Here is a 26,132-nt window from a genome sequence, read left to right on the forward strand (position 1 = left end):
GTTGCAGATGAAGCTTGGATGCTGCATTGCTGTTGTTGTGGCTGTGGTGTAGGCTGGCAGCTGCAGCTCCAATTTGACCCTAGCCTGGGAATTTACATCTGTCATAGGTGCAGCCTTAAAAAGACACACACACACACAAAATCATAAACTGGGTGGCTCATAAACAGAAATTTCTATTTCTTACACTTCTGGAAGCTAGGAGGTCCATGATTAGGGCTCTGGCAGATTCAGTGTCTGGTTCATAGATAGCAGTCTTTTTACTGTGTTCATGTGTTAAAAAGGGAGCGGGTCTCTCTTGGATCTCATTTTTTTTTTCGTTTTAGAGCTGCACCTGTGGCACATGGAAGTTCCCAAGCTAAGGACTGAATCGGAGCTGTAGCTGCCCTTGTGTCAAGGCTGGATCCTTAACCCATTGAGTATGGCCAGTGATGGAATCCAAATTCTTATGGATACTAGTCAAGTTAACTCACTGGGCCACAATGGGAACTCCTTGGGCCTCATTTTTAAGGGCACTAATTTGATTCAGTAGGGCTGTGCCCTCATAACCTAATTACCCCAAAGACCCCATTCCTAATACCATCACCTTAGGGGTTGGGATTTCAACACAGGTATTTCGGGAGAACACAAATATACAGGCAAGATTAGGAACCGTCTCTTGGCTGATGGACAAATAGAAGAAGGTGATGTTTCAGAGCTCAAGGACTGGTGTCACAGGCAAAAGCTGGAATCCCAGTAGTCATGTTTAGGGGGAGCAAAGCTATAAAGGAGATGCAGCAAGCATTAAGGCTGAAGTAGGGGACAGGGTAGAAATATCCTGGCTTTTCTCCTTCTGCCTTCCAATTTCCTGCTGATGCCTCCCACTGGTTAAATCTCAGCTGGAAATCAGTTGTCAAGGAATCTAGTGAATGCAGTTTGAAAGGGTTGGCAACCCTACAATACAGAGGGGATCAAGGGAAGAGAAGGAATGGATGTGAGACAAAAAAAGGACTAAACAGTAATCAATTCTTTTTAACTTTTAAAATCAACTTTATTGAGGCATAATATACACACAATACACATATAAAATGTACACTTTGATCAGTTTTGACAAATGAATACATCTATATAACAACTTAAGATGTAGAACATTCTAATCACCCCACTAAGTTCTGTTACTCCTTTGCCATGAATCTTCCACCCCACCTCATTCCTAGACGACCAGTAATCTGCTTTCTGTCACTATAGATTATTCTAGAATTTCATATAAGTGGAATCATAGGGTATGTATTCTTTTGGATTTTTTCATTAGCATGTTTTTATGATTCATCCATGTTGCTATGTTTATCTGATTTTTGTTTGTTTGTTTGTTTTTTTGCCATTTCTTGGGCCGCTCCCGCAGCATATGGAGGTTCCCAGGCTAGGGGTCTAATCGGAGCTATAGCCACCGGCCTACGCCAGAGCCACAGCAACACGGGATCTGAGCCACATCTGCAACCTACACCACAGCTCACGGCAACACTGGATCGTTAACCCACTGAGCAAGGGCGGGGATTGAACCCGCAACCTCATGGTTCCTAGTTGGATTCGTTAACCACTGCGCCACGACGGGAACTCCCTCCCTGATTTTTTTAATTGTGTAGTAAGTACTCCATTGTATGAATACATTTACTGTTTGTCCATTCACCTATTGATGGACATCTGGATTATTTCCAAGTTTGAGCATTATAAATAAAACTATTATAAAAATTTATATCCAAGGTTTTTTATGATGTGTGTCTGTGTATGTGTTTGGTGGACATGTTTTCATTTCTCATGGATGGATATCTGGGAGAAGGATTGCTGGGTCATATGATAAACTGCCCAACTCAACAATGTTCTTTAGTCTTACAAATGTCATCATTATCATGAATACCCATGAAAGGACATGTACATCTCCTCCAAAAAGCTAAGGGTTAAGACAATTCTTATGAAAAATCTCAAAAAATCTTAAAAAATTTAAATACACTTGATACATATGCTTTCTATAGCTCAATGTTTTAAAATAGATAGCAAGGTTGTTCTTTTGTGGCATAGCAGGTTAAGGATCCAGCGTCGTCACTGCAGCGGTTCGGGTTGCTGCCATGGCATGGGTTCAGTCCCTGGCCTGAGAACTTCATATGCCATGGGTAGGCCAAAAAAATAAAATAGCAAAAAAGGGAATTAGGGAACTGTAAGAGGAGAGGAACTGAAAAGGAAAGTAAAGCAGTGCAGAAGAATGACTAAAAAGACTTCTTAACAATGGCAAAATCATCCTACACAGCTGCTCTGAGATCCCAGCACTGCTGTCAGCAACCTTCTGGCAAAGCTACTCTGTCAAATAGATGCAATAGGATCCATACTGATCCTTTGTAAAGGAATATCTTTATTAATATAAGCAAATACACCTCTCATTTATAGTAATATGGAGGTGTAGGCTTTTTCTTTTACTCTTAGTAGTAATGTTTCCCCAACATATAACACTTCCCTTTGATACGTGGGTTGAGTCATAAATTAATGTCACAAATAAATGTCATCCTGATGAGGGAGGCAACTACATTACAAAGTAGGAAGGTGTAACTTGACATGAATTGTTACAGTTGACAGCTATGTACTCTTGAACTAAATGTCAAGTTCATCACGTCAAGTTCTGAGATATTAAATAGTTGTTGGAATGTAAAATTGTGGACATTTAGGTTTGTAGCCTTCTAAGTTTTGTCAGTCTTTTCTAGACATTCTGAAATGGAAATGAACAGGTGGACTGAAAACAAAGACAAATGAGGAGTTTAAAGACTTTCTTGGCATCTTATAAAGAAGTTGCTCTACACTGGTGATGCTTTAAACAAAACATATAAATACATTTAGCTTGTCTGGAAACATTTATTTATTGGGTCTGTCCATTTACCTTTGAGAGAAAAATAGTTATAGAGGACTCATGTGCATTACTCACTATGTACTTTCTATCATGTATTATTTAATCTCAAATTAGGAGAGACAATGGATGTCTATTTTATATGATGCCATAATGTACATTAGTGAGCTCAGCCCACTTCTTAAAATAACAGTATCACGTCAGGGATTTAGAATACAGTATTATATGAAAACAGTTGGCAGGGAGATTCCTTCTTCTGCCATTAATAACTGACTAGAAATGGTATTTCAGACCTTAAATCCAACTGAAACCCAGAAACAATAAATGGAGAGAATGGGATGGATATTTTGTGAACATGTTTTTCAAAGTAGAGAGAGAATCACTATGTTTTTGCTCAATTACATGTTGCCATGGACATGGCAGTATGCAGTAATGATGCAGTATGCAGTAATCTATACAGCTGTATAACAACACGGCCTCTCCCTCTCCCACCCCCCTCAGTAAAGCTTGAAAATAATAGGTTTGTGTGTAGTTTGGTAAGAAAATTAGAATAATTTAAAGTTGTTTCAGTTTCAATCTATGAAAGAAAATAGGCTCAGGGGGATGGGGAAAAAGCAAACAAAATGTACCAAAAAATGCATATTATGTAATAAAGTATAATATGTATTATGCAGACGCTAAAGAGGGGAGTGCTGGAAAATTGATGGGTTTGTAGTGAAAAGACCTGGATTTAGTTCTTGTTGCATCACTCGCATGTGACCTTGAGCAAAGTCACAATATCTTTAAGGCTCAGTTTTTTCACCCATAAAATGGAGTCATAATAAGATGCTAATGAAAGAAATCAAAGATGACACAAACAGATGGAAAGACATACCATGCTCTTGGATTGCAAGAGTCAATGTTATCAAAATGACTATACTACCCAAGGCAATCTACAGATACAATGAAATCCCTATCTACATGGAATCATAATGGTAATATCGCCTACCTTGAGGCGCTATTCTAAGGATTGAAGGGGTGAAAATGACTCCTAAACTATAAAGCCCTTTAAAAAGAGGGCTTTAATGACGTTTTACACTGCCGAATCTTCAGAAGCAGAGAAGAATAAAGGAAGAAGGGTCTAAAAAGGCTTTGGAGGCTGACAACCAGAGTTCTAATTCCAATGCCATGCCTAGTAGCTTTGACACCTTGAAAAAAGAGAATTATTTAATCCTTTTTGATAAATGAGGATACCACCACTTTCTTCACAGAATCAAATGAGAGAACATAGGCAAAGGAACCTACCACTCACTTGGTGTTGGATGCCCTCGACCGAACTAATTATTAAATTGGTGTCATCAGTATCAAAAGGTGTTCGCACTGTGGTATCTTTCAGCAGATGAGGATCCTAAGGCAAGGCAGGACAGGTAAGGAAAACTGAGGTAAATCCAATCCAGGTGGGAACCAACAACTAGACTGGAGAAGTCTTATTTCACTCTTAACCCACTTGAGGCTAGGGTATCCATACAATGAGGACATTCAGAGTTGGAGAGCCGACGAGTGGAGTGCCCTTTCGACTCCATGGACTCGACGGGAGGGACCCTGAAATGCTTAATTAGAGCCGGTTGCCATGGCGACAGTCTCTAGGCAGCGTGGGCTGAGCTCTCGGTAGGGCTAGAGGGTGGGCCGCCGCTGGACCCCGCGTGCGCGCCCGCGACCAACTTTCCCTCCAGACCAAAGAGGGGTGGCGCGCTCCGCCCCCGCCCCCGGGCCGCGCACGTCTGCGCTCGGCGGCGCGCACGCCTGCGGGAGCCCTCTCCAGGCAACCTAGTGCTGATCGCTCGTGCCGGTGCGGCCGTTAACCGCCCTTGCGGGAGCCGGAGACTCACGAGCAGCCCCCTCCCCTTCCTGGGCTTCCCCCCACCCACTTCCCGGTCGGCTCTGGAGCATGAGCAGCGATGGCCGGCTGCAGCCCTGAGGAGAAAACTTACCGGCGCTTCCTGGAGCTATTCCTAGGCGAGTTTCGCGGACCGTGCGGCGGCGGAGAGCCCGAGCCGGAACCAGAACCCGAATCCGAGCCTGAGTCCGAACTGGTAGCGGCTGAGGCGACCGAGGCTTCGGTCGAGGAATCCGGGGAGGGGGCAGCCACCGTAGCCGCGACGGAGGAGGGGGAGCAAGAGCAGGAGCAAGACCCCGAGCCCGAGGAGGCAGTAGAAGAGGAGGCGTTGGCGGCGGCGGAGGGCGAGGAGGAGGCGGCGGCGGCCCGGGGGCAGTCGGCCGTGCCGCCGCCACCGCAGCCCCTGCTGCCGCCGCTGCCCCCGCTCCCGCGGCCGCTGTCGGAGCGCATCACCCTTGAGGAGGTGGAGGGCGAGAGCCTGGACCTGTGCCTACAGCAGCTCTACAAATAGTTAAGTAGCGGGGTCCGCTGGGGGTGGGCCCGCTGTCCCCGCCGGTCTCGACGCGGCTGCCTCGGCCCCTTGAACTGGTCCCTTTTGCGCTCTTTATCCCCTACGCCCGTGCCTGGCGCGGTTGAAAGCGCCCCCGCTGCTCGGACTCGGGCGGTCGGCTGCGAGCTGCCCACGCCCGCCGCGGCCCCCGCGCCTCCCGCCTGGCCCGGGAGCCGCCCCCCGCGTCTTCCCGCCGGGCCCGGGCCCCTGCTTCCCGCTTCCCCACCGCTGCTCACTTCTCGCTTCCTTTCCCACATCCTTTCCCCTTCGTGCCTCGGAAGGTGCTTCCTTCCAGTCTTGAGAGCTCTCTGTTCTTCCTTCTGGAGGTTTCCTCCCACCCGGGTCTGTCTTTTTCCCAGCCCGAGTCCCTTGTTGTTTGGCGGCGGAGAGAAGAGATTCCTTTCTAGGCTGAGCTGCTAGGTGCGTCCTGCGTAACCGCAACAAGGATAATAATACCGGCCCTAGATCCACAGGGGGAGAGTCTGGAGTAGATTTTCGGTCTGGCGCCCAATGTTGAAAGTGTGGATGGCTTAATTTACGGAAGCCTAGTATCTTAGTTTAGAGATATTTGATAACTCATAATTGAGGGAGGAAGGAATGGAACAGGGAGCAACGGTTAAGCAAAATTTTACGTGCGAGCCTTCAGGTGAAACAGAGTCGTAATTCGTTAAAGTGGAAAACTCTGGCTGGTTTGATAAATTGCAATTAGGCGCAGTATTTTCAGTCCATTAAGTAGATGGGGTAGGGGAGAGAAAGCAGATGGCTTAGCTACACAGATGAAAGTCTAAAATAGAAAGGTCAAGGCTTTGCCTTTCATCCCAGTTCTCATTTTTATGGGCTTGAAATAGAAACGGTTTACAATTGCGAGTCTTTCTAAATGGAATTGTTCTGAAATGACAGAGGAAAATACAAGTTTCTGAAAACACTGGGAAACCTTGGGAGTCTTTTGCCATTCTCCTGATGGTTGTAATGAAGGGTGTTACTCCCTGTCTCTCTCAAAAAGTTTACTACTGCAAAATTCACTGCAATTAAGTTCACTTCTTGGATTTTTCTCAAAAACCTAAATTAAAAGAAGGGACTGGAAAGGAATGTTTTGTCTTCAGCCAACCTAACAGACACCTGATCAAATCGTTCTTCCTGTTAAAACAGAAGCTAGGTAAGAAGCATTTTTTAACTAGCTGCCATAGAAGTGGGCTGCGTTGATGTCCCACACATTATGAGCTATTTAAAATTTAATTTTGAAGTATTGTCTGGTTAGCGAAGAACAAAGCTTTTGGGGGAATATAAAAAATAAAATGGTATGTAATACCACCACCCAGAGATAAACAATATTAAGATTTTAGAGTATTTCTTCCTAGTGTTTGAAACTATCAAGGGCTTATGAAATGTAATTTTTTAATGCTATATAAAGACACTTAATACTTTCTGCTTAAAATGAAAGGGAAATGTTTAACAAAGTGGAAGAATTTATTTCGGCATCAGGCGAATTCTATTTTGACATTTCTTACCTTTACAAATGCAGTTGCAGAATTAAAGAAACACAGGTCCAGTAAAAAAAGAGAGTCATTAGTTTAGAACAACCATGAATATGTGCCATTTAAGAAGTTTTCTTTAATAAATGTAATTTATATAATGATGATGGCAAGTAGATTGTTTTTCCACATAGAAAGGAAGCAGTATAATTTTCTATATGTGTATAAACTAGAAAAAGTATTCAGATGATAAAATGGCCATCTAATTGAGCACAGAAGTTTAGATTTGAAGTAAAACTAGCAAAAATATAGTTGGAAAATATTATTTCACCTTAAATCAGAAATTTCACATGTATGCTGTGTTTTGTTCAGAAACTATTAACCTGTTTTTATTCAGATATAAAATGGCTGGCTTGTTTATGTGAAGTATCTTTGAGGCTCTTAACAGATTTTAAAAAAACCTCCACAGTTTAAATGCTTACTTTTAATGCTTTTATTTTATTATTTATAAGAAAGTCCTATCACTTAGCCACAAGAATCAATACTGGAAGACACTGTATAGAGATTATTTTTCCATCCACTTTGTTTTATGAATGAGAAAACTGAGGATCCAGACATTTCTCAATATAATCTCTAAACTCAGAACTCTCTGACATTCTCAAAATATTGGGTTCTTAAATTTCCTAGGAAATACTTCGAAATAATTCTGATCAGGAATATGTTGGAATTTCTAATTTGGAGAGGGTAAAGAATTTTTTTTTTCCAAAATATTTTCTCAAATACCCTCTGTTTATTTTGGGACGTCTTAATACTCTTTAAAAATTCTGTCGTGCTTGTCAAATGGTGCTAAAATTCTTAAATGAAATTACCTGAAATACATATCTACCAATTTCACAGTTGGAACTAATGTTAGAAGAAAATAATGCTGTGTTTCTCGTGTGTTTTTTCAGTCAGTATTTTAGAAATATGCAGTATGAAGCTGCTAAATAGACCGAAGTTCTCTGAAAATAAAGGTGCTTATCTTCTCAGAACTATTTTATATATGCATTGGTTGAAATTTTACTTTTAAAAATATAGTGAATGTTTTCCTCCGTATTTTGCTTCTCTCAGAGTTTTTAGAATAAGAACAGCAGATATATTTATCATTCCTCATTTTGGCAAACTCAAAGCTTAGGATTAGCTTGAGATAAGCATTTACTTAGATAAGTAAAGGATCAAGGTTTAAATGGACAAAATATAGTTATAATTAGCAACTTAAAAGTTTTCCAGAACGGTATTTGGGATAGCTTTTTTTCCCTTTAGGTTTCAACCTAGGAACTATGTACTTAGATATTTCTCTACTAGATAAAAATGTGTAACATATTTTTGAAAGAAAAATATTTGAAAATCGCAAAAATCCCCTTGAATGAGAAAGATCTCTGTTGTGGGCTGTGAATATTTTTTTAAAGGACCTCTTAATTTCGTTTCAATTTCTTAAGCCTTAAGAATCAGTATTCCTGCAATACTTTAGAACTGTTTCACTGAATTAGTCTATTACTTGTCAGTAAAAAAATTCTAATGATTTGGAACCTTTAGCTATTATTATAAAAATGATTTGCCTTTCTTTTTTAAGCTAAAATGCCCTCCAAGAGATTAAATATTTTCTAATGACATAATATTAAGATTTCTGAGGTTAATAAATTTCTTTTAAAAGGCAGAGATGAGATATTTATAGCTTTGAAATAATTTGCAAATAAAATTTACAACTGATCTTATGGCAGATGTAAATAATGTTGGATAGGTGTTACACGGGTCGGTACCATGTTTTATTTCTCTGTGTGCTACTGGAGCTATATCTCTTTCTATTAACCCAGAAGAAACGAATACTTGAAGTCTTTATTAGAGCTATGTCATTACATTTTTAGAGCAGTTGTTTCCTTAGTAATTCATTTAGTTTGGGTTGGACTTCTCAAGGGGGAGACAGATATCCCAGCAGCCTGGCAAAGTTAAGAACTTCCAGATGCTTTACAGTAGTAATGAGGCTGGGCACTTTAAAAATGGCTTGGAAAAGAAAATCATTGTTTATAGACACTAATAATTCTGTTACATTGAATTATGTGAATCATTAATGACCTTGAGCTAGGTTAGAAAACCATTAAACTTTGTCTCACAAAGTTTACACACACACACACACACACACACACACACACGTGGGAAAATACATGGGTGCAAGTTATACCATTTATTTATTTAATTTTTTGGGGGTCTTTTTTTAGCTATTTCTTGGGCCGTTCCCGCCCAGGGCATATGGAGGTTCCCAGGCTAGGAGTCAAATCGGAGCTGTAGCCACTGGCCTAGCCAGAGCCACAGCAACACGGGATCCGAGCCGCGTCTGCAACCTACACCACAGCTCACGGCAACGCCAGATCGTTAACCACTGAGCAAGGGCAGGGACCAAACCCGCAACCTCATGGTTCCTAGTCGGATTCGTTAACCACTGCGCCACGACCGGAACTCCCCATTTATTTATTTATCTATTGTCTTTTTAGGGCCACACCCTCGGCATGTGAAAGTTCTCAGGTGGAATTGGAGCTAAAGCTGCCAGCCTGCACCACAGCCACAGCAACTCGAGATCTGAGCCAAGTCTGCGACCTACACCACAGCTCATGGCAACACCAGATATTTAACCCACTGAGCGAGGCCAGGAATTTAACCTGTGTCCTCATGTAGTTGGGTTTGTTACCACTTAGTCACAATGGGAATTTCTATACCACTCACTTAAACACCTTTTTTCTTACCAAAAAGTAGTAACAAGTAGCAAAAAGAAGAAAATAAACACCAGCCTTTCAGTGTTAAGCCATACTTTACATGTTTTTCTTCTACCTCTCAGGCTGCCACTTCTCTGTGAGCTTTTAATATGCTGCCTAACCTTTTAAAACTGGTGTTTAGTCCTTGGCTTTTGAAGTCTGATTGGCTTATTTGTCTGTAGTCAACATCAATCTCTCCCAAGACTTTGGTTTTTGTAGTTATGCAAATGGCTCCCAACTCTGTCTCCACCCCTGCTTTCACTGCTAATGAAATGGCTCTATCTAGATGTCTAAAGACTTCTCAAATTAAACTGTCCAAAACAGAATTTAATCTTCCAGCTTCCTCTGTCTCCCCCACAAAAGACAAAACCTGATTCTCTTTCTGGTGGGTTTATCCTTGATTCCTCCTCCTTTCACCCTCACATTCAATCAATTTCACCTTATAAATATCTCATAACTATGTCCCTCACCATTCCCACTGTCATTGTCACCTCTTGCCAGTCTTACTCTTCTTCAATACATTCTCCCCAGTGAGCCAAAGCGATTCCTCTAGAATCTAGATTATGTAAATTGCCTAATTGTCACCCACTGCTTAAACATTTTTACTCTTTACCTGTAGTTAGCCATACTGTGAGGTTAAAGGCACAGCCAAGTCTGCCTGAAGCAGGTGTTTGCAAGGAGTTAGGGTCCAACTACAAAGTTAGAGGGAGGAATCCACATGAGATCACTCTCACTTTTTTTTCTCACAATTATTTAAAAAAAATTATTCTCAGAGCTGCACAATCATTACTACACTTTTTCTTTTTTTCCTTCCTTTTATGGTTGCCTAGCCGCATATGGAGTTCCTGGGCCAGGGATCAGAGCCGAACCACAGTTGTGACCTAAGCCACACCTGTGGCAGTGCTGGATCCTTTAACCCACTGTGCTGGGCCAGGGATTGAACCTTCATCTTGTTGCTGCAGAGACACCACCAGTCCCATCAGGCCACAGCAGGAACTCCACAATCCATTTTAGAACATTTTTTATTTTCTTAATAGAACACCCCATGCTCATTAGCAGTCACTTCCTATTCTCCCCCAAAACCCCAGCCATAGGCAACCAATAATCTTTGTGATCCAGGTTTTTAAAGTTGTCGAGGAGTTCCCTTTGTGGCTCAGTGGTTGACGAACCTGACTGGGAACCATGAGGACGCAGGTTCGATCCCTGGCGTTGCTCAGTGGGTTAAGGATCTGGCGTTGCTGTGAGCTGTGGTGTAGGTGGAAGACACGGCTCAGATCTGGTGTTGCTGTGGCTCTGGTGTAGCTCCGATTCAACGCTTAGCCTGGAAACTTCCGTATGCCTCAGGTGCAGCCCTAAAAAAAAAAGCATAAAGGTTGTTGATTTGAAATTCCTTGTTGTCTTCCAAGGATATTCTACCTCAAACCATTTGATTGATTGTACAGGTTCAATCAGAAAACTATGACTGTTCTCTTTGTTTATAAAATCTTATAAATCAAAAAGAGTGACATATAACTGCATTCTTATGCATATCTCATTATAAATAGCTTCTTAAACATAATTTTCAGGAGTTCCTGTTGTGACACCATGGAAATGAATCCGGCTAGTATCCATGAGGATGCCAGTTCAATTCCTGTCCTCGCTCAGTGGGTCTGGGATCCGGCATGAACGTGAGCTGTGGTATAGGTCACAGGTGTGACTAGAATCCGGTGTTGCCATGGCTATGGTGTAGACCCCAGCTGCAGCTCCTAGCCGGGGAATTTCCACATACCTCAGGTGTGGCTGTAAAAAGGAAAAAAATTAGATATTGTTTTTAGTATTTAAGTTACTAAATTTTGGTCTTATATTTTAAAACTTTTTATTATAGAAAGTTTATGAAGTATGTAAAAAATAGTGTACTCATCACCTAACCTCAGCAGTGATTAATATGTGGCCAATCTTGATTCATTTATATCTTCACACATCTCACCCCACCTCCCATTATTTATATTTTATGTAATTTTTAAATGAATACACAGTAATTTAATGACAATTCTGTTGGACAATTTAGGGTGTTACCAGTTTTTGGTTGCTCTAAGTATACTGATGGTCATCCTTTGAGCAAACCTTTGGTTTTCTTAGAGTATATTTTTATATAGTGTTTAGTGTTTGGATTATAATAAGGTATTCACTCATTTAAGGCTTTTGATGCATAGTTTTTAAATGTCTTCTAACAAGATTTTACTAGTTTATTTCTAAACAGATATAGATGGCAAAGATTATTAGTGTTATGAAATACTGTAAACACTTAGAAAATAACAGTATAATAAAAAAAATCCATATACCTACCATCTAGTTTCCACAAATTATCATAATTAAGATTGTCTTAAGGAAATAAAATATTTCATATATTTAAAAAAAATTTCAGGAGTTCCCGCTATGGCGAAATGGGATTAGCGCTGTCTCTGGGGTGCTGAGATGCAGGTTTTTCTTTTCTTTTTTCCTTTTTAGTGCCACACCCGAGGCATATGGAAGTTCCCATGCTAGGGGTCCAGTCGGAGCTGCAGCTGCCAGCAGTGTCACAGCTGCAACAGTCACAGCATGGCCATATCTGAGCCATGTCTGCAACCTACACCATAGTTCACAGCAATGCCAGATCCTTAACCCACTGAGAAAGGCCAGGCATCAAACTCTCGTCCTCATGGATACTAGTCAGGTTCATACTGCTGAGCCATGAGGGGAAGTGCTAGGATTCAGGATTGATCCCCAGCTAGGCATGGTTAAGGATCCTGGCATTGCCCCAGCTGTGACATAGGTTGTGACTGTGACTGGGATCTGATCCCTGGCCTAGGAACTGCATATGCCTCTGGGTGGCCAAAAAAGAAAAAAAAAATTTCAAATGGAAGACTTTGTTGTCATTGTCTTCTGTGGACCCGTTCCCTTTTCTTTCTCCCCAGAGGTAATCTGGGGTTGGGGGAATATATCCTTCTGGTCTATATTTTTATTTTAATTTTTCGCTCTCTTTTTTTTTTTTTTTTTTTTTTTCATTTTTGGCCACCCTGCAGCATATTGAATTCCTGGGCTAGGGATCAGATCTGAGCCGCCATAGTCGTGAGCAAAGTGCAGCTGTGGCAACACCTGATCCTTAATCCACTGTGTTGGGCAGGGATCAAACCCATGTCCAAGCATTCCCAAGATGCCCCTGATCCTGTTGTGCCACAGTAGGAGCTCCTGTATTTTTATGTTTTTACTACGCACAAATTTGTATAGTGTCAGTACATGGTGGGCTGTTTTTGTAAGGAGCTATCTTGAAATTAATGTTTTTACAAAAGATTTATTCAGAGTGATACACATAGATATCATTTTTTCGTTTCAGATAGTATATAGCATTCTATATGAATGTACTATGATTTATTTATCCAATTTCCTGACAGTTTCATTATTTCTAGTTTTTGCATGTTATGCACTGTAATGGTTATAAATAGCTACTCTAGGAGTTCCCTAGTGGCTAAGCAGGTTAAAGATCCAGTGTTACCACTTCTGTGGCTCTGGTTACAGCTGTGGTGCAGGTTTGATCCCTGGCCCAGGAACTTCCACATGCTGTGGGGTGTGGCCAAAAAAACAAAAACAAAACAAAAACAAAAAACAATGCTGCTGTAGTGCATAAATTCTGAAATATCAAAAGCTTAACATAATGTTAGTTAATTTCTTATTCACAGAGTACCTTCAGTGGAGAAGAGGCTGTCTTTTATGGAGTTATGGAGGTACCCAGGTTAATATCGTCTGTGGAGTTATTGAGGTACTCAGGTTAATAGAGAGTTCGTCATCTTTACCCTGTGGTTTCCAAAGTTGCTCTAGGCATCGATATCCATCCAGCAGACATAAGAAGAGTAGAGCATGGTATTGGAGACTTTCCGGGGCCAGTCCTTAGAAGTGGTATATATAGTTTTGTTCACTTTCCATTGATTAGAATTCAAGTCATGTAGCACCAGCTAGGGCTCACATTTCCCAGCAAACAGGACTGGGAATAGTAGTCACTGGCATGGCAGTTAAGAAACAACTCTACACTCTGGAGAAAAACCCCATAAAACCTTGGTGGAGAGCTGCAGTCTCTGGTCTACAAATAATTCTATAGTTTGGACATGTCTCCTTGTGTATATGTTCGTGGATTTCTTCAGTATATACCTAGAAATGGAATTGTCAGATTGAAGTTACATTCACTTTTACTTTGGTATTTACAAATCACTTTGACCAAGAGCACTGTATGAGAGGTCTGGTTTCCCCATGTTCTTACTGATGTTTGATTTGCATTACTTCTTGGCTTGTGTTTTTACATAGCTGTGTGCTGTTAATGCCACTGAACTGTGCTGGGAAGAGGAAAATACTTATAGCTGACTGTGCTCTTGATTTAGGACATTTTGGAAGAGGACACTTGCGTAAAAGTCTAGACTAGTTCTGTCCAATAGGAATATAATTGAGCCACATATGTAATTTAAACTTTTCTATTAACCACATTTTAAAAATTGAAAGACATAGTGAATTTAGTTTAATAATTCATTTAACCCAGTGTATCCAAATATATTACCGTTTAAACATCATTGTTGAAATATTGAGATATTTTTCATTTTTTTATACCAAATCTTCTTATGTATATTTTATACTTAAAGTACATTTCAATTGGGGTATCACATTTAAAACATTTAGTAGCCACATTGGGTTAGTGGTTACCATATTGAATGGCGCAGATTTAGACTTAATAACAAAACCTTTTCTTTAACACATTACCTGACATTTAATTTCAAAGTCGTATTTAAATGGATGCTCACTCCAATCACCAAATTCATCTTTATCATTTGGAGAAATAGCAAGCTGAATTTGTTTTTCCTAGATTTCTGTGACTGGAGAATAATACAATTTAGATTATGATTATGGAATTGTAATTTCTTCTCACACAGTTTATGGGGTATTAGTTTTCTAATGCTACGTAATATGCTACTGAAACTTAGTAAAACAGCATCCATTTTTTAGAGTTCTGTAGATCAGAAGGCTGGAAATGTTCGGGTAGGTTGTCTGCTTAAGGTCTCAAGGCCAAAGTCAGAAGTTTCGAGTAGGCTGGACCTTTATATGGAGGTTAGGAGAAAACTCCTCTTCCCAGCCCATTCAGGTTGTTAATGGAATCTAGGTCCTTGTTTTAGATCTGAAGTCCCCATTTCCTTGCTGGCTGTGGTGAAAGAACTTCAAGTCTCTGGCTTCTGCTGTCTGTCATAGCTCTGTATTTATAGGGGCTCCTATGATTAGATCAGGATCACAAAGACAATCTTCTTGTCTTAAAGTCAACTTGCCATATAACACAATCATAGGGATGGTGTATCAGTAGTGCTCACAGATTTTAGTGATTAGAGTGGGGCAGCTTTGGGGAACCATTTTAACAATTTATACTATAGTAGAGAAACAGGGTAGAAGAGCATTTAATTATTTTGTTTAGAGGACTTTTAACTTCTAAATGAAATAAAAATACTTTGCTCGGGAGTTCTCTTGTGGTGCAGCAGATTAAAGAAGATCTGGCATTGTCACCACAGAGGCCTGGGTTGCTGCTGTGGCAGATTCTGTCCCTGGTCTGTAACTTCCATATGCCGCATGCATGACCAAAAAAAATACTTGGTTCATTTCTTTTTGTCTCTACTCCCTCCATTTTGGCCCAAGCTACTATCACCACTTAGCTGGCTATAGCAGTACTCCTAACTGCTATTTCTTGTTCCATGTTTCTCTCCCTTCAGTCAGTTTCCCATACAACAGTAATCTGATCTGATCTTGCTCAGCCTCTGCTTTTCTTTGCTCACTTACTGTGCTTCTATCACAGTTCTCAGAACCTGCTATGCTCTGTACTGCCTCAGGGCCTCTACACTTTTGTTCTCTTTGCCCAAGCAACTTCCCCCCTTCTCTCCAACTTGGCCATTAGGTCTATTTTTTTGTTGTTAAAAAAAAAATCATTTTAAAAAAAATTTTATGATTTAAATTTTTTCCGTTATAATTGATTTACCATGTTTTGTTAATTTCTACTGTCCAGCAAAGTGACCCAGTCTCTCTCTCTCTCACACACACACATATATATATATGCATTCTTTTTCTTATCCTCCATCATGTTCCATCATAAGTGACTAGCTGTAGGTCCCTGTGCTATACAGCAGGATCTCATTGCTTATCTACTCCAAATGCAGTAGTTTGCATCTGCTAACCCCAGACTCTCCCCTTCCCTCTTGGCAGCCGCAAGTCTGTTCTCCAAGTCCATGACTTTCTTTTCTGTGGAAAGGTTCATTTGTGCCTTATATTAGATTCCAGATATAAGTGATATCATACAGTATTTGCCTTTCTCTTTCTGACTTTCTTCACTTAGTATGAGAGTCTCTGGTTCCATCCGTGATACTGCAAATGGTATTATTTTGTTCTTTTTTATGGCTGATTCATATTCCATTGTGTTATGTAAACCACACCTTCTTAATCCATTCATCTGTCGATGGACATTTAGGTTGTTTCGATGTCATGGCTGTTGTGAATAGAGCTTCAGTGAACATGGGGGTGCATGTATCTTTTTCAGTGAAAGATTTGTCCACATATATGCCCAGGAGTGGGATGCCTTGGTCATATGGTAGTTCTGTTTTTAGTTTTCTGAGGTCCCTCCATGCTGTTTTCCATAGTGGTTGTACCAGTTTACACTCCCACCAACAGTGCAGGAAGGTACCCTTTTCTCCACACCCTCTGCAGCATTTGTTATTTGTTGACTTGCTTGTTATTGATGGCCATTCTGACAGGTGTGAGGTGGTACCTCATAGTAGTTTTGATTTTCACTTCTCTAATAATTAATGATGTTGAGCATTTTTTCATGTGCTTGTTGGCCATCTGTATATCTCCTTTGGAGAAATGTCTCTTCAGGTCTTTTGCCCATTTTTCAATTGGGTTGTTGGTTTTTTTGCTGTTGAGTTGTATAAGTTGTTTGTATTTTAGAGATTAAGCCCCTGTCAGTTGCATCATTTGAAACTATTTTCTCCCATTCTGTAGGTTGTCTTTTTTTTTTTTTTTTTTTTTTTTTTTATGGTTTCCGTTGCTGTGCTGTTCAAGCTTGTCAGTTTGAACAGATCCCATTGTTTTATTTTTGCTTTTATTTCTATTGCTTTGGGAGACTGACCCAAGAAAATATTTGTATGGTTGATGTCAAGAGAATATTTTGTCTATGTTCTCTTCTAGGAGTATGATGGTGTCTTGTCTATATTTAAGTCTTTAAGCCGTTTTGAGTTTATTTTTGTGCATGGTGTGAGGGTGTGTTCCAGTTTCATTGATTTACGTGCAGCTGTCCAGTTTTCCCAGCGCCACCTGCTAATAAAAAGACTGTCTTTTCCCCCATTTTATATGCTTGCCTCCTTTGTCGAAGGTTAATTGACCGTAGGTGTCTGGGTTTATTTGTGGGTTCTCTATTCTGTTCCATTGGTCTGTATGTCTGTTTTGGTACCAGTACCACACTGTCTTGATGACTGTGGCTTTGTAATATTGCCTGAAGTCTGGGATAGTTATACCTTCTGCTTGGTTTTTGTTCCTCAGGATTACTTAGGCAATTCTGAGTTTTTTATGGTTCCATAAAAATTTTTGGATTATTTGTTGTAGTTCTGTGAAAAATGTCATGGGTAGTTGATAGGGATTGCATTGAGTCTATAGATGACTTTGGGCAGTATGGCCATTTTTATGATATTAATTTTTCCAACCCATGGGCATGGAATAGCTTTCCATTTCTTTGAATCCTCTCTAATTTCCTTGATTAATGTTTTATAGTTCTCAGCATATAAATCTTTCACCTCCTTGGCCAGGTTTATTCCTAGGTATTTAATTTTTTGGGGTGCAATTTAAAAAGTATTATGTTTTTGTATTCCTTTTCTAATATTTCATTGTTAGTATACAGAAATGTGACTGATTTCTGAATGTTAATCTTGTATCCTGCTACTTTGCTGAATTTGTTGATCATTTCGAGTAGTTTTTGTGTGGCATCCTTAGGGTTTTCTATATATAGGATCATGTCATCTGGGTACAATGACAATTTTACCTCTTCTCTTCCAATTTGGATATGATTTATTCCTTTTGTCTGATTGCTGTGGCTAGGACTTCCAATATTATGTTGAATAAAAGTGGTGAGAGTAGAGTTCCCATCCTGGCTCAGTGGAAACAAATCTGACTAGGATCCATGAGGACACAGGTTTAATCTCTGGCCTTGCTCAGTGGGTTAAGGATCCAATGTTGCTGTGAGCTGTGGTGTAGGTCACAGATGTGGCTGGGATCTGGAGTTGCTGTGACTGTGGTGTAGGCCAGCAGCTACAGCTCCGATTTGATCCCTCGCTGGGCATCTCCATATGCTGCGGGTGTGGCCCTAAAAATACAAAAAAAAAAAAAGAAAAGAAAAAATTGGTAAGAGTGGGCATCCTTGTCTTGTTCCAGATTTTAGCAGGAGAGCTTTCAGCTTTTCTCCATTGAGTATTATATTTGCTGTGGGTTTGTCATAAATGGCATTTATTATGTTAAGGTATGTTTCTTCTATACCCACTTTAGTAAGAGTTTTTATCATGAATGGATGCTGGACTCTGTCAGATGCTTTTTCTGTATCTATTGAGAGGATCATGTGGTTTTTGACTTTTCTTTGTTAATGTGGTATATGATGTTGATTGATTTGCATGTGTCGAACCATCCTTGTGAACCTGGGATGAATCCCTCTTGGTTGTGGTGTATGATCTTTTTTATATGTTATTGGATTCAGTTGGCTAAAATTTTGTTGAGAATTTTTGCATCTATAGTCATCAAAGATGTTGGCCTATAATTTTCTTTTTTGGTAATATCTTTGGTTTTGGTATTAGGGTGATGGTGGCCCTATAGAAACAATAGTTTCAGAAGGGTAGATGTTAACTCTTCTCTGAATGTTTGATAAAATTCACCTGTGAAGCCATTCAATCCTGGACTTTTGTATGTTTTGAGGTTTTTAATCACAGTTTCAATTTTAGGACTTGTGGTTGTTCAGTTCATATTTACTATTTTTTCCTTGGTCAGTTTTGGAAGATTGTACCTTTCTCAGAATTTGTTTCTTCTAGGTTGTCCATTTCATTGTCCTATTGTTGCTTTTAGTAGTTTCTTATGATCTTTTGTTATTTCTGCAATGTCAGTTATTTCTTCTTCTTTTTCATTTCTAATTTTATTGATTTGAGCCCTGTCCCTTTTTTCTTTTTTTTAATTTTATTTATTTTTTCCTTTTATTCTTGATGAGTGTGGCTAAAGGTTTATTAATTTTGTTTATCCTTTCAGAGAACAGGCTTTTAATTTCATTCATCTTTTCTTTTGTTTTCCTTGTCTCTATTTCATTTATTTCTTCTTTGATCTTTATGATTTCTTTCCTTCTACTAACTTTGGATTTTGTTTGAACTTCTCACTTAGAACTGTTTTTGCTGCATCCCATAGGTTTTGTATTGTTGTGTTTTTCTTTTCGTTTGTCTAGATATTTGTTGATTTCCTCTTTAATTTCTTCATTGATACATTGGTTGCTTAGTGGCATATTGTTTAGTGTACAAGTGTTTGTGTCTTTTGCAGTTTTTTTTCTGTAGTTGATTTCTAATTTCAGTGTTGTATTTAGAAAAGATGCTTGATGTGATTTCGGTTTTCTTAAATTTACCGAGACTTAATTTGTGTCCAGCTTGTGATCTAGCCTGGATAATGTTCCATTTGCACTTGAGAAGAATGTGTATTCTGCTGCTTTGGGTGAAATGTTCATTCTATAAATATCAAGTAAGCCCATCTGGTCTAATGCATCATTTAAGCCCTGTGTTTCCTTATTGATTTTCGGTCTGGGTGATCAGTCCATTGCTATAATTGGGGTGTTAAAGTCCTCCACTTACATTGTTATTGTGTTATGTCAATTTCTCCTTTTATGGCTGTTAGCAGTTGCCTTATCTATTGAAGTACACCTATGTTGAGTGCATATGTATTTACAATTGTTATATCGTCTTCTTGGATTGATCCTTTGATCATTATGTAGTGTCCTTCCTGTCTCTTATAACTGTCTTTAAAGTCTATTTTGTCTGATATGAGTATTGTTATTCTAGCTTTGTTTTGATTTCCATTTGCTTGAAATATCTTTTCCTATCTTCTAATTTTCAGTTTGTATATGTCCTTAGATCTCAAGTGGATCCTTCCTGTCTCTTATAACCATCTTTAAAGTCTATTTTGTCTGATATGAGTATTGTTACTCCAGCTTTGTTTTGATTTCTGTTTGTCTGAAATATCTTTTTCTATCTTCTGATTTTCAGTTTGTATATGTCCTTAGATCTGAGGTGGATCTCTTGGAGATAGAATAGATACTGTTCTTTTTTTGCATTCATTCAGCCAGTCTATGTCTTTTCGTTGGAGCATTTAATCCATTAACATTTAAGGTAATATTGATATTATGTTATCATTGCCATTTTGTTGATTGTTTTGGATTTTTTTTTTCTTCCATTTTTGACCACCCTGCAGCATATCAAGTTCCCTGGCCAGGGATCAGATCCAAGCTGCAGTTGCAACCTATTCTGCAACTGTGGCAACATCAGATCCTTTAACCCACTCTGCTGGGCTGGGGATGGAACCTGCATCCTGCTACTGCAGAGACACTGCCCATCCTGTTGTGCCACAACGGGGATTCCTTGGATTTGTTTTTGTTGTTCTTTTTTCTTCCCTTCCTCTTTTGAGGTCTTCTCTTGTTTGATGACTATCTTTAGTGTTTTCTTTGGATTGCTTTTTCTTTTCTATGTGTGTATTTTTTGTAGACACCATGAGGTTTGGATATAACAGTCTATGTATATACAAGATTGTTTTAAGTGGCTGGTCTCTTGATTTTATATGCTTTTCCAATATCCTGGTTTGTGGTTACCATGAGGTTTGGATATAACAGTCTATGTATATACAAGATTGTTTTAAGTGGCTGGTCTCTTGATTTTATATGCTTTTCCAATATCCTGCAGTCATACTCTCCTCACGATTGTTGGTTTTGATGTCATATTTCTGTATGGATGATTTCCTACCTTTAGTATATGTTTGCCTTTATTGGTGAGCTTTCTTTTTCTCTCTTTTTTTCTTTTTAGGGACACACCTGGGGCATATGAAAGTTTCCAGGAAGGGAACCAATCAGAGCTGCAGCTGCCAGCTTATGCCACAGCTACAGCCACACAGCCATAGCAACACAGGATCTGAGCTTGCATCTGCAACCTACACCACAGCTCACAGCAATGCCAGATCCTTAATCCACTGATCAAGGCCAGGCATCAAACCTGCATCCTCATGGATACTAGTCTGGTTCATTTACACTGAGCCACAGTGGACACTCCCTGGTGAGCCTTCTCGTTTGTAATTTTCTTGTTTCTATTTGTGGTCTTGTCTTTTCTGCCTAGAGAAGTTCCTTTAGCATTTGTAGTCAACCTGGTTTGGTGGTTGTGAACCCTTTTAGCTCTCTGCTTGTCTGTGAAGCTTTTGATTTCTCTGTTGAATCTGAACAGGAACTTTGCTGGGTAGACTATGCTTGGTTGTAGAGTTTTCCCTTTCGTCACTTTAACTATATTATGTTTCTCCATTCTGGCCTGCAGAGTTTCTCTGAAAAATCAGCTGCTAACCTTATGGGGATTCCCTTGTATGTTATTTGTTGCTTTTCCCTAGTTGCTTTTAATATTTTCTCTTTGTCTTTAATTTTTGATTAATGTGTTTAATTTGAGCCCTGTCAGTTTGATTAATGTGTGTCTTGGTGTGTTCCTCCTTGGGTTTATTTTGTATGGGACTCTGTGTTTCCTAGACTTGAGTGTTTCCTTTCCTATGTCAGGAAAGTTTTCTGCTTTTATCTCTTTGAATATTTTCTCTGGCCCTTTCTCTCTTTCTTCTCCTTCTGGGATCCATATAAAGTGAATGTTGGTGAGCCTGACGTTGTCCCTGCAGTCTTTTAGACTGTTTTCTTTTTATTCTTTTCTCTTGATTCTATTTTGTATCAGTGATTTCCACCATCATGTACTTGTTCTGTCTTCCATCTCACTTACTTGTTCTTTTGCCTCATGTATTTTGCTCTTGATTCCTTCTAGTATTTTTCACTTCAGTTTTTGTATTGTTCATCTATCTTTGTTTAAATCTTTAAATCTTCTAGCTCTTTTTTAAATATTTCTTATAATTTATCATTCTTTGCCTTCATTTTTTCCTGAGATCTTGGATCATCTTTGCTGTCATTACTCCGAATACTCTTTCAGGTAGGTTGCCTGTCTCCACTTCAATTAGTTGTTCTTCTGGGCTTTTGTCTTGTTCTTTTGCCTGGACTGTATTTCTCTGCTTTTTCATTTTGTTTCGCTATCTGTGTTTGTGGTCTCTTTTCTGTAGGCTGCAGGTTTGTAGCTCCTTTTTCTTCTGGTGACTGTCCCCTGGGGGATGAAGTTGATCCAGGGGCTTGTGCTGGCTTCCTGATAGGAGGGACTGTGCCTGCCCATTGGCAGGTGGAGCTGGGTCTCATCCCTCTGGTGGGCAGAGACATGTCAAGGGGTATGGTTAAAGGTGGCTCTGTGCCAAGGATGACTTTAGACAGTCTGTTGCTGATAGATATGGCTGTGTTCCCACTCTGCTAGTTGTTTAGCCTGGGGATTCTGAGCCCTTGTGCTTGCATGCTGTTGTGGGGCGGGTCCAGATTTTTCCAAAATAGCAGCCTCCAGGGGAGCTTATGCTGATGATTTTCCCCTGGAAACTCCACCTCTAGTATCTTCTCTCCACAAGCAGCTGCAGCCAAGCCCTGTTTTCTCAAAAGACTCTCCAAGGCCTGTAGGTAGGTCTGGCCCAGAGTCTTATGGAGTGTCTGTTTTGCCCTGGGATCTAGTGCATGTGAAACCTTATGTGCACCCTTCAAGAGAGGATTCTGTCTTTCCCCAGTCCTGTGGACCTTCTGTACTCAATCCCCTCTGCTTTTAATGCTAAATGCTCTAGGGCCTCCTCTTCCCAATGCTAGACCCCCAGGCAGGGGAAACCTGACAAAGGGTTTGGACTTCTCACTTCTGTAGGAGAGCCTTTTGGTATAGTTATTTTCTAGTTTGTAGGTCGCCCACCTGCTAGGTATGGAATTATATTGCCAAAGCTCCCCTCTTACCACTCATTGTGGCTTCTTCTTTGTCTTTTTGGTGTAGGATATCTTTTTTGGAGGTTTCCAGTCTATTTTGTTGATAGTCGTTGAGCATTTAGTTTTGATTTTGGTGTATTCATGAGAGGAGGCAAGCTTGAGTCCTTCTACTCTGTAATCTTTTTTTTCTCTGTATACAGTTTCAATGCCTCATAATAGCCATCTACTCAATATAGTGTCTCTTGGAAAAAAAATCCTTTAAAAGTTTTAAAAATTGATTATAAAGAAAAGAGAAATGAATTTGTTCAATTTGCAATCTATACTAATATATATTCAGTATGTGACCTTTTAGAAGCTAATAAAATATATACTGGTCATTAATAAGCAGTGGATTATAAATTAACATAAATCAAGGATCACTTATATTCTAGAAGTGTATCCCCATAATTGAGTCCTTATGCTGTAACATAGTTTTGGAATTATTATCATTGTAAAATCATTATTCTTTTACATAATGCACTCAAAATGGCTCAAAGTAAAGCTTGTCCTCAGAGTCAGAATTCTAATTTATATATTAAAATATCCAGTTTGTGTTCAACATATACATAATATTAAAGTAAAACTATTCCTGTCTATCAAGGAAAGGAGGAGGAAATCAGACAAGTGATATCACTTTTTAGTGTAAGTTTGTAGTAATATATTAAAGATAAAAATATATTAAAAATCAAATATAAAATAAAAGCATTCTCTGAATGAGGTTTTATAAATACTCAAATCAACTCATTAAACATTATAATGGAAAAATTCATTAAATAGCACATTAAGTAATTAATAATTTTTATATTCCTACATAGGCCAAAATTATCAAGCTATGAAACTGAATTTCTTCTTATTTCCCCAAGGACTATAAAAGAGATTTTAATTAAGCTTTGCTGTGCTAAGAATTTCCTTGATTTTAGAAAGCTATTTATTTTCTGTAGCTTTTCCAAGCGGTTGTCTAAATAAAGATAGCCTTATGTGTGACCTGGTAAATTTTTTTTACCTGTGAAAAAATTATAGGTATTCAGTTCATGAAACATACATGATCAGATATGTTCAAGCAAGATACTGCATCATTTAGTATTTCGTAATATATATAATTACCAGTATATCCTAAAAACAGTATGATTAGAATTAAAAACAGTGTCCTCTTTTGAAACTGATGTTAATGGCATTTATTTTCTTATTCACTTGTTTTCCACCTAATTACAGAAAGGATTTCAAGTGGCAAATTAATTTTACTGTAATGGGAATAATATTTATTTAGTCATCAAAAAAACATTAAGTGTCTGCCATATGCCAAGCACTGTGGTGAGTGCTGTTTATACAGAAATAAAATACATGTTCCTTGGAGTTCTCTTGTGGTGCAGTGGATTAAAGATCTGACTTTATTGCAGTGACTGGGGTTGCTGTTGTGGCCTGGGCTTGATCCCTGGCCTGGGGACTTCCACATGCTACAGGTGGAGCCAAAAAGAAAAAAGTTCCTTTCTTCAAGAACTGTGTGGTTTAGGAGTTCCATTGTAGCTCATTAGGTTAAAAACATAGTGTCCATGAGGATTTGGGTTTAATCCCTGGCCTTGCTCAGTGGGTTAAGGATCTGGCATTGCTGTGAGCTACAGTGTAGATTGCATATATGGCTGTAGCATAGGCCAGCAGCTGCAGTTCTGATTCAGCCCCTGGCCCGGGACCGTCCATAAGCCACAGGTGCAGTCCTCAAAAGAAAAAAAAAGTGTGTGGTTTAGAGGGGAAGTCAGACAAGTTAACCAGCAAGTACAGTACAATGTGAGTATAATAAAAATTATTATTTACTCTTGTGTAAGCACATTACATTGTTGTTTTCTGTTTTTAAATCAGGAAATTAATGTTTAGCAACATTATAGTAGCTCATCCAAAGTCTTGCAGTAAGTGATAGAATCAGAATTTGAACTCAGGTATGTCTGACTCCAAAGCTTGTTATTTTGTTGCCTCTGTATACTGATAAGAGTTAAGACACAGTGATGCAAAGGGTTTTATAGGGACACTAAAGTGGGTGTACCAGTGTCAATCATTAGATTCTAGAAGTGGATGCTTAAATTGAGGTTAGAAGACTAAATAGGAGTTAGCCTAGAGGAGGATGGAGCTCAAAAGCACTCCAACAGAGAGACTACCTTGAGTAAAGGTATGGAGATGAGAAAGCATAGCCCATTTGGGACTTGTAACCCTTATTTTTCTGAATAAAGGAGGATAAACCTGCAAAAAAAAGACTAGAGAAATAACTCCCAAATCATTTATTCAGTCAGTATTGGGCACTGCAGATTATATTCACTGCATCTCCAGGAAGATACTGGAATTTTTATAGCTTCAAGTCATAGAAATGCCACCAAGTGTTAAACAAAATGCTACATAATCAGGAAATAGAAGAACTTTACACTCTTTTTTTCTGTCCTCTAATTTGTTTTATTTGGCTTTTAGAACAGTGGCTTCTAAATTGTGAAGTATCTCTTTGTCTCTTTCTCTCTCTCCTGATCATTTCTCTCATCATGCTGATGCCAATCTGTGTCAAAATTTTAGAACTGAAGTCTCCTGAAGTGTTCTCATTTCAATCATGCTTAAAACCTATTTACTTCCTAAAGATTTATTAAAGGATAAGTATGTTTCTCTGTATCAGTATCCACTGTGTGATCTTATCTTTCAGAGGATAAATGTATTAAAAGTACTATAACAGGTCCTTTCAAGGATGTGTCTAGAGAGGTAGAAGCATATCGAGCTACTGGATGGATATACAGGACAACACAAGGACCCAGATTATAAATCAGTATATAAAATCTAGAAGGTAGGGAATGGTTTTTCTTTTTTTTTTCTTTTTTTTTTTTTTGGTCTTTTTTGTCTTTTTGTTGTTGTTGTTGTTGTTGTTGCTATTTCTTGGGCCGCTCCCTCGGCATATGGAGGTTCCCAGGCTAGGGGTTGAATCGGAGCTGTAGCCACCGGCCTACGCCAGAGCCACAGCAACGTGGGATCCGAGCCGCGTCTGCAACCTACACCACAGCTCATGGCAACACTGGATCGTTAACCCACTGAGCAAGGGCAGGGATCGAACCCGCAACCTCATGGTTCCTAGTCGGATTCGTTAACCACTGTGCCACGACGGGAACTCCTTTTTTTTTTTTTTTTTTTGTGGTTTTTCTGATATTGAAGGTTTAAAGGAGTGATGTTTGTCATTAGACATGTTTATCACTTTTTTTTTTTTTTTAAGCTTTTTAGGGCCACACCTGTGGCACATGGAGGATCCTAGGCTAAGGGTCAAATGAGAGCTACAGTTGCCGGCCTGTGCCACAGACATAGCAATGCAGGACCTGAGCTGTGTCTGTGGCCTACACCACAGCTCATGGCAATGCCAGATCCTTAGCCCACTGAGTGAGGCCAGGGAACGACCCACAGCCTCACGGTTCCTAG

The 26,132-nt window shown here is 39.4% G+C and overlaps 1 protein-coding gene across 1 annotated transcript in view; it reads left to right on the forward strand.

Annotated features, from left to right (window-relative positions):
* Positions 1-4,644: 4,644 nt before the first annotated feature.
* The window catches only part of PPM1E (protein phosphatase, Mg2+/Mn2+ dependent 1E), a 213,252-nt gene continuing 191,764 nt past the window's right edge, over positions 4,645-26,132 (forward strand). The window contains exon 1 of the mRNA XM_021067290.2: positions 4,645-5,252. Coding sequence (XP_020922949.1) covers positions 4,804-5,252 — 449 coding nt within the window. The 5' untranslated portion in view covers positions 4,645-4,803. The remainder of the gene's footprint in view (positions 5,253-26,132) is intronic.

Source organism: Sus scrofa, chromosome 12 (assembly GCF_054392235.1).
Source record: "Sus scrofa isolate SSC_HxYL_T2T_F1_AM1 chromosome 12, Sscrofa_HxYL_maternal_Yorkshire_Landrace_v2.0, whole genome shotgun sequence".
Taxonomy (NCBI): Eukaryota; Metazoa; Chordata; class Mammalia; order Artiodactyla; family Suidae; genus Sus; species Sus scrofa.